The sequence below is a fragment of the Stegastes partitus genome, unplaced genomic scaffold (genome assembly GCF_000690725.1).
Source record: "Stegastes partitus isolate 25-593 unplaced genomic scaffold, Stegastes_partitus-1.0.2 Scaffold432, whole genome shotgun sequence".
NCBI classification, from domain to species: domain Eukaryota; kingdom Metazoa; phylum Chordata; class Actinopteri; family Pomacentridae; genus Stegastes; species Stegastes partitus.
This window is the reverse complement of record NW_007578163.1, coordinates 511629-521628: the sequence shown is the minus strand read 5'-3', so window position 1 is coordinate 521628 and position 10000 is coordinate 511629. Positions and strand designations below refer to the sequence as shown.

Below are 10000 nucleotides of genomic sequence, written 5' to 3'. Positions count from 1 at the left end.
TTTTAGCAGCTACAGATATTTCCAATAGCTTTCATGAAAACCAAAATAGTGCTGCAGAAGGGTGGATGTATTGTAACTGGATGGAGGGAAACACAACTGGATGCTCAACTGGATGTAGAAGAAGGAAACTGTCAAAAGTGACGACATATTGTTACACATTTTAAAGGTAAAAAAAACAAAAACAAACATGAATAACCACTGAGATGGGTTACGGCGTATGTAAAAGATGGTGATTTTTATGGACACCCCCACTGCTAAAGAGCAAGGCATGCCTTTAAACACAGTTACTCCTCAGTTCAGACAGACTATTGGTTGGGTAAAGACACATTTGGGTTAAAATTAACCATCTTAATGAGAATTAGGTCATGTATAAAAGCTCTGTACTAATAGGCTCCTAAATACTGGAGAAGACGATGTGGTTCAGAAACCAAAATAATGCACAAGCACACATTTTGAACTCAGAATTAAGAACGGCTCGTCGTCTACTTATTGTTCATTTGGTCTGGCTTTCAAACACGGAGTTTGCCTCTTTTTCATTGTTTTGTTTTTTTGATAACAAAAACCTCACTGGCTTTTTTAAGGAAGCACAAAATACAGTTTACAAACTCAGATAAGGTTAAAACTAAGTTTTATCTGAATGTAAGATCGCCTACCGTTCAAGGTTTGGACTAAGAAACCATGAGACGATGTGTCATTACATTTCAGGTTTGGTGTCAAATTATTTCATAATATCACAACTTTATCACTATTCAGATTCTCACAATCACATCAGAGCACTTTTCATTTATTTATTTTTTTAAATGTGATGAATTCAGTTTGACAACACGCTAGTCTGTTGGTACCATGAGCATCTTTCCCTTTGGTTTTTTTCTGGGGCAACGTCTGCGGACACTCTCACACACATAAATAAACTCACTTAAGAAGCACTTTACCTGCACTTTAGCAGCTGCTGAAGGCCGGCTCTTTGAAGTGTGACCAAGTGTGTGTGTTTGTTTGTAGAGTATGTGTGTGAATCTTAAGAGATTAGAGAAGCAGCAGGTCTTCTTTTGTAGCTTAACCTCACTATTTATGCACGTGTCTGTAGGTATGCGTGTGTGTGAGTGTGTGTGTGTGTAGGTGTGTGTGTGTGTGTTTAAACTCACCATACTCGGCTCGCAGATGCTCTGGAATGTGAGGCTCAAAGCCCTCTTTTTCGGGAACCTCGTCAAAATCATCGTCATCGTCGTCGTCTCCGTCTGAAGAAGCCTTCATCTGAGGAAGACGAGGGAAGGTTTTACTTTTGGTAGTACAGTAAAATTAGAAAAACATTCATTTTCATTTAAATACAAAAAATATACAACCTGTAACTACAAGACACTGAAGAGGATCAGTTTGTGTTGTGTACAATGACATAATAATCCTAACATCCTATTACACGAGGTCACCAGAGGACTGAAGAGCTAACATCAGTGCTGGAAACAACATGAGCAACCCAACCTTAAAGAAACCAACTAAAAAGATGGTTTAATTTCCTCTTTCTTGTTCTTTTTCTGTATCCACTTTGCCCAGATGTAGAAAACCTCGTGTGCACACGTGCGTCAATAACTTTCACTCAGTTCCTATTTCAGGTTTCATGTAAATGCGTCGTATTGAACAGGGTGTGGCTGCAAAACAAATCCGCATTTTGGAGCAGATATTATGCACATTAACAGATTTATAATTTTGTTTTTGAATGTCTTCATGTTTGAAAAGGACATTATTTCATCACATTATGTTTCTGAAGCAGTTCCTCTCATCCCCGATCTGAAACCCTCCATGTTAGCTCCTGTCTCTTCAAACCCCCAAGTCTGCTCTGATTGGTCAGCCGGCCCAACCAAATCGATTTTGTTGGTTAGTAAATACAGACAGAGATCTACCAGAGGTGGCTCTAACGAGGAAATAATGTGAGACTGCAAGGAAGCTGCTCAGTCTTTGTCTCAAATCCAAACTAGCCGTAAGCCAGGCGTTATGGAAAAGTGCTGCATGGAGACGTAGATGAGCAACAGAAAGAAAAAGGCCAAACGAGGCGAATGAGGCAGGCAGGGAGCAGTACAGGAGAGAACAAGTCCATTTGGTGTGGACTTCGTAAGACCGTTTACATCCGCTAGACGCAAAACTAAAGATGAAAACCCAAAAAGCATCACGTGAACTCTTTAGGGTCACATAGAAAAACGACTTTCCCGACAGCACACTACGTCGTAGCAGGCGGTAGTGAGTAGTTGTCATATGGTCTGTTTCATGTTTTTTTGCGGGTTCACAGCTTTCCATCATAAATGATTGTGTTCGTACAGACTGGACAAACTCCGGCCCATCAGGACAACAAACCTACGCTTCCTGAAAGCAAAGTGAACGGCACTAATGTCCGCGTTCTGCTGAAGACATCACATAAAGCAGCTCACAACGACAGCCCAGACTGTTAAGTACTTGGATAATTATACAGCAAAGCTCGCTGCTCGAGTAAATTCAATCTGACATAAAATAAATTCCGACAGAACACAATGGTCTGACTGCACCATGTACCGTCATTGTGATATATATAAACCAGTCTGGCTTGTTAGTATTTCTTTAAACTGATCAGTCATTGTGGGCGGAGCTAAGTATGTGGTGTATCCTCAAAGACACCACCGCAAGAAAATAGCAAAGCTGCCTTATTGCCACATCCAAATAGTCTGCAAAACTCTAAATTTACCACCACACACACAAACACATGTGCAGAAGTGGAACCCCACGATGGCAGGCAGACACTTTGCATTGCAGCTCCGCCACTGCTGCTGTGTGAGTGTGAACAGGTGAACGAGAAACACATTGTGAAGCGCTTTGTACGACCTAGCTGAGGTTAAAAGGTGGAATATAAGGGCGATACCATTTAATACATCCATCCACCGCTTAATCCTCACTAGGGTCACGGGGGGCTGGAGTCTATCTCAGCCGACAGGGTGAAGGCAGGTTCACCTGGACAGGTAACCAGTCTATCACAGGGCTACACTTAGAGACAGACAACCAAGCACACTCACATTCACACCTACGGACAATTTACAATCACCATTTAACCTCAGCATGTTTCTGGACTGTGGGAGGAAGCCGGAGAACCCGGAGAGAACCCACGCTGCACGGGGAGAACATGGAGACTCCACGCAGAAAGATCCCGGTGCCCCCACCGGGACGCGAACCGGCGACCTTCTTGGTGCGAGGCGACAGTGCTACCAACTGCGCCACCTTGCAGCCCCCCATTAAATTCAGTTTTTATCAAATGTTCCTCAACGGTGGAAACGACACATTTGTTGGGGTCTATTGTCAGCTATGCGTTCATACACGTCTGGTCTTCCCGTGAGTATTTAAGGCAGGACGAGTTTGACTGTAGGACTCAGATAAAATAAACTACAGTCTGTGTGTTTGTCACCTCGAGCAGCAACGTGGCCCACTGCTGTGCTGTTGTTAGACATCAGGCCTTGGATAAACGCAACACTTCCACTGATGAGCAGAATAAATCCGGTGTTGGTTGAAGTCTTTTCATAGGGAAGTTGTAGACAATGAGAAAAATGTAGAATATCATCTACTTCTTAAGAACACGCATGCACAGAAATGTTTTCTGATTGAAGCAGACAAACCACAATTACACAAACACATACTCGATCAGAAAACCATGAGACGCACACATGCAGAATGGCCAACAGTTCCCACTGAGCTAGTCTCCTGCTCAGGGCCGTGTGAGCCCTTTGGCTGAGGGGAGAGGGGACAATGATTTTTTGCAGTGTCTTGTTAACCAGCTGTGTGTGTGTGTGTGTGTGTGTGTGCATACATGTGGGTGTGATGAGCTGCTATCAGTGCTAAGCAAAATTTATGGTTTTTAATTTCCTGGTGAGGTTGTTAGCCATTGGCTGGGCTACAATGCAGAACACAACACTCCTATACACACAGGGGTCATTTCCATAACACAAATGTACGTGCGTGTGTGTGTGTGTGTGTGTGTGTATTGGCTGCAACGCTATTAACGGCTAAGGACACGCACACACAGACACACAATCCAGTCTAGCAGCATAATAATCACAGTGATTAGCGTTATGAGGAGCAGTAAAACCTAACGTTAAACTAACCTCTTAATCCCAAAGGCCTCTTTTTCATTAGTCTGTAATACCTCCTTGTGTGTGTGTGCATGCGTGTGTGTGTGTGTGTGTGTGTGCAGTAGAAGGCTGCTGTGTTACTGCTGATAAAGCCCATTAAAATGTTAGAATTAGTTTACAAATGATGAGTCCTTGAATGATTACTAAAACATCCCCTCCCCCCAGACAGACAGACAGACAGTCTCACACACACACACACACACCTACACAACCACACACACACACACACTTACAGCTGAACCATAAGACAGAGTCAGTTAACCGTGTTGCAAACCTGTGTACACACCTCCTGATCCAGGACACGACCAATTAAAACACTTCATATTACAAAACACAATTTGGCTAACAAGCAACAATTAACAACAATCAAAGCCTAATTAGCCCTCATTAATGCAGCCGCAAATACAGACACCTGGTGGGAGGTCTAAGAGGGAGAGAAATGAGGCCATATTTATGACATGTGAAATGCACACGTACACATATGAAGTGGATTAAGATATGTAATCAAATTAAACATGAAATTAAACACGCTGCATGTATGGTTCCTCTGTGTGGCGTCACACAGGGAGCAGATAAAGCACCAAATCTCTGAACTTGTATTTCAGCCTTTAGGTTCTAAGTTTAGCAGGGGAGAAGAGAATGCATATAATAAATAAAATATAACAACAAATAGGCATTATCAAAATGCCTTAAAATTTTAGCCTTAAAGCTACTTAAAAATGTAATTATAGATTCCCTAATTTGCAGACAGAACACAAGTAACACAGAAACAATGCACCCCTCTACAATAGCAGCTTTAGCTTAGCAGTGTGTCGTACAAGCACAGTACAAACACAACACAACACAACACAACGCACACGGATGTTCAGTTTGTCTGATGTTGGGGGAAACTCGAGCACTGCAGGGAGGAGATACGCCAAACTTCACAGAATTGGTAAATTTCAAATTCAAATTAAATTTTCAATTTCAAAGCAACAGGTCCGAGCAGTGTCCCACTGTGTGGATGCATGTTGTAAGGTCTTCAAACAGCTCTGGGATTCAAACCACTACAGTCGTCTGCAATGCTTATTGAATTCTGTCTACCTGTGGGCATCCCATGCTTTTCTCTTTTTGCTGATGACAATGAAACCCATGTGTGTATTTGTCTTAACACGCAAAATTTCCATAGCAGCCGGCGATATCAAGAACATCAGAAAACACTGAAGTCCCTTCAAAACAAAACAAGTGAATTCCAGTGACTTCTATCCGTGTGAAACGTAACATCGCAGACAGTTAAAGGTAGCGAGCTGCATTTCCCCTGACTCAGATAAAACAGAGCTGTTATTACTGTGAATGATCCCTTTAATCTAAGGAAAGACGCTGCACGAAGTAAACGTGAAGTGTGAGATACTGAGCCTTGATCTTATTTATTTCCCAAAGAAAAGCTGGGAGAACGCTGTTAAACACAAGTGTAACATTTTAAACACCAAACCAAACTTTGGTCATTACTCCACCCTGCTGCTGCGACACTTCTTCATCGTCAGAGGACAATGGATTCACACACAGCACACGTACACACTGGCACACCGACACGTACACACAGATATAGTCTCTATAGGTTTTGTGCTTGTCTACTTTAATCCCAGCTGGTTTATTCTGCTCTGATCAATGACCTAAGACTAAGAAGTGATCACCCAGCTGGAGGAAAATCCTGCCCTAACATCATCCCTTTTCCCCCTCTTTCTGCCTCTTTGTCTCTAATTCACCTTAATTTAATCCAGATAGCATCGAGTGCTGTCGGCTGGCCTGGCAGAGCTGTAAGTCTCACAGTAGAATTAGCTTTCCTCCAGAAACATTTTGCTGACGGGCAGCACGGCTAAAATATGGCCTCTATTCCCCCACATGGCTGCACGGGGGGCTGCTTTGCATTTTAACAGAGCTTTGGTTTATTCTCCGGGACGCACACAGGGAGAAAATCACACAGCAGCGCAGAGTTCCCCACGGGAGATAAAAACTGCTTCTTTAACCGAAACTCAAGATTTAGCAGACAAATTAGAAGTGATGGTTTAGGTAAAGCAGAGCCATGTGTCACTGTAATAGGAAAAGGACAAAACAAATATTGGTAACTTCAACATTAGAAATAGGCCCAGATAGAAATAAAAATAGTTCCTGTACAGGGCAGAATAAATAAAAAAGTTGTTTAAGTAAAGCAGGGCTATGTGTTTCTGTAATGGCAATGTTTACTCAAAGATAAAATAAAGAAGATTCCTAAAGGGAAAATAGGGAAGAAAGAAAAATCAGCAGTTCTTTAACAACCAAATAAAAAGAGATCTGTTGGAATTGGTTGCTAAAGTCAGTGCCATACCTTATCTGGGTAATAAAACAGCTTCAGTGGGTGGTGCAATAGCAACCATCTGACCAAACATCAGGAAGACCAAGGCAACTCTTTCTATCCATTAATCTGTCAATTACTTTTTCAATATTGACATGTTAGCTACAAAACCAAGGACACGCAGCTATACGTTATGTTTAGTTCTATTTAGCAATTGCTAGCAAGCCAACACGCTAAACTTAGAAGATGGTAAGGACTTCCTATTTAAGATGAGCATGTTAATATTTGTCTCTAAAAGCACATTATCATGAGACAGCCTCTCGTAGAAGCCCTCACAGCTGACCCACACAGCATGAAGTCAGTGTGAATGTCTCCGTTTAAAAGTAGAAACTGTCGCAGTCCAACATAAAAAACAAATAATGGATGGTGCAGCCGAAGTTATCTGACCTGTACGCAAGCAGTTCAGGTGGAGCAATAATGCTTGAGTGTTATAATTTCCACAACCGTAGGTATGTGAGGGTTCACATGACAAAAATGTCTTCATCTCGCCAAGTGTGCACAGACATGCAGCCCAACGTTTCTGTGAGCACAGCAACTATAGCATCAGGGTGGTAGTGCATGTGCTTGGTAGAAGTGTGTATGTGTGAAATACACACATAAGTAGGATCTTTTTGAATAGAACAGAGTCCTCAGAGTGGAACAGACAAGAAAGTCCTAGAATTAGAAACAAGCTTTCCAAAGAAAGTAGATTTATGCATAAACCATTTCAAACAGTCTGACCGCAGTACGCTACAAAAATTAGCTGCCTGGAAGGGATATTTAGCTAACTGCATTAGTGAGCTCTATTCAGGGATACCTGTTGTCTGGCTGAATCACTGGCATATTCATGTGTGAGGCTAACTTTTACTGTGGGGATGGAGGCAGTCAGTCAACAGGACATCCTGCAGTAAAAGACCAAGAGCAGACAGAATGAACGCTCGGCTCTCCACCTGGTTGGTAAAAGCTAATATATTTGGTAAAATTTCTATTTCTGGCGACTAATTTCTGTGTTTACAAGTCAAAAACAGACTTAGAATGATTCACGTAAGTATCTGCTGTCTTTGGAAGGTTGCTGCATGCTCATTGAAGCCCTCTGAGTGCTGATACACACTGAAACAAACCATAATTCTTCGTTAAGCTGGTGGTTTAGGGAGGTTGAGATGGTGCAGGCATCGAGTTTTGTTGTTGACAAAGCAGAATTTCCTGAAACCAGCTCACATAAAACATAGTTCCCCAGTCGTACGGTCATCACACAATACTTGGGGGGATAACAATAAATTCTAAATTCCCTCCAAATCACAAAAAAATGGAACAAATGAGAAATGCCATCACTTATGCAGGACGAAAACACACTCACTCCAGTTCATGTTCTCTATTATTCCAAAGGGGAAATCTGGATTTCCACATAACAGGCTGTGATCAGAGTTTAAGCACAGAGAAGACAGAAAAGAGCTGGTCGTAATGTTTTAATCACAGCATTTTGGAGGAGAAAGTCTACATTAAAGAAGTTTGCCAAAGAATTCTGCTGCGCTCCACTCGCAACAATTCAGCAACCAACAAGCATCCACAGTGGATCATACAAACAGTCTGGTCTGGTCTTTGTCTTACTCGCTAATTCTGTTCTTTTCCAGCTGCCTGCAGGAAGACAACATTAAACACCGGCTTGGTTTGGTCCATACCCCTTAGTTCAAGTCGAGGGAAAATGGAAACTAATGATATTTTGGACAATAGTGTGCTTTTAATGTCAGTACAACATAGTGGAGAAAGGCCCTTCCTCTGGCCTGCACAGGGCCCTAAACCTCAACCCCATCCAGCACCTTTAGGATGAACTAAACTAGAGTTGGGTCACATCAGTCAGTCTGTGCTGGACCTCACTAATGTCCTCGAGTCTCTATCGGAGCAAATCCCAAGCAGAAGAGTGCAGGATATACATTTCCATTTGGAATGCCATGTTCAGTAATGAACCATGGCTGTAATGTTATTTGTTCATATAGTTTCCATCATATGACGCTGGGTGAAACACTCACAGTAGGGTAAAAAAAAAATGTCTGAACTGGTCTAGAAACTAAAGTACGCTGCTGCCTCCACAGGTGTCTTGCTTATTCAGCTTCTATAGCATCCCACCCCCTCTCCACCCCCTCTCCCCGCCTCCCTTAAGTAAGACTCTTATCCTTTATAAAAATGATGTGAGGGCGCCGCCTCGGACAACTGCTCCCCTGACTTCATTTGTCTCTTGGCAAGTTTGATGGCGCTGCGTTTAAAAACCCATTCAATCTTATAAACCAAAAATTAAATGTAGTCGACTGTGATGGGCACTCAGTGCATCTGCTATTTATATGCTAATGTACACTCAGCCTGCCAAGGTCTGGCAAATTATTACTGCACAGCCATAAGTCAGGTGTATGGCAGAGAGGGGAGGGGCAGGTTAACCATCTCATAGACACACACAGAGGAGGAGGTGGAGGAGGAGGTGGAGGAGGAGGAGAAAGAGTGAGAGGAAGTGAAGTCAGAGAGGGAGAAGGAGAGGAGGAAACGAGAGCACGAGGAGGCGAAAAAGCCTTTGGAGATGTCTCCATTGTCTCCCCTGACAAGTTAATATAGCTCTCCACCTGGCAACACACACACACACACACACACACACACACACACACACACAGCGACGAGATTATTTCATTCTACATTTAAGGCTGAAATGGAAAATGTCTTTTGGGAATACTGAATGTCTCTAATGCTGCCGTTATTGGGCGGCATTTCCTTTAAGAGAGAAACAGTTAGCTTAATGAACACATTATAGACAAATGCATTAATAAACAGTCATCTTCCTCTGAATACTACACATAAATTACATGCACACATACACGCAGATATGAGAGGTTAGAGTGTAACTGAAGACTGTGAACTAATGACAATATGTGGTTATAGCACGATCCTCTATGTGCCCGTGCTTGGTGTGTTTCTTTTCTTTTTTTCTCCTACTTTGGCCTGAAGCCTGATAATGTGCTATTTTAACCACCTGAAACCAGCCCAGTGTTTGCTATCGAGTTCAGACACTTAGCCTGAATCTGACAGAGACTGTAGGGAAGGTCAAAGAGCTAAACAAAGTGTGTCAGCAGACTCTGAATGATGCCAGATGAGATGATTAAGTTGACGGCTGGGACAGGAGCTTCCAGAGACCAACCATCATTCTTACTGGTTCTGAAAAGAGGGTGGCTAGAGCTGATTAGAGCGGGACAACGGACACGAGTGAGGAATTCACGACATGTTAAAATCTTTTCTGAGCACAGACGACTGTAAAGAACAGGCAAATATCAAGACTTGCTATTCAGTGCCTGGTCGGACTAAACTTCTTCCCTCCCGGTCCGTGGATTGCTCCAAATCATACAATTTAACTTTGAATAGGAGGCCAATAAGGTCTCACTAATTCTATAATTTGGATAAGTTACTGAATACTAGATGTAACCATAACCAACCTACTGATGTGCTCAGTATCATGATCAAACATGAAACACGT

The 10000-nt window shown here is 42.5% G+C and overlaps 1 protein-coding gene across 1 annotated transcript in view; it reads right to left on the bottom strand.

Annotated features, from left to right (window-relative positions):
- uvssa (UV-stimulated scaffold protein A) overlaps positions 1-10000 on the bottom strand; it is a 38230-nt gene that overhangs the window by 15322 nt on the left and 12908 nt on the right. Inside the window, exon 9 of the mRNA XM_008286103.1 lies at positions 1143-1251. Coding sequence (XP_008284325.1) covers positions 1143-1251 — 109 coding nt within the window. The remainder of the gene's footprint in view (positions 1-1142; positions 1252-10000) is intronic.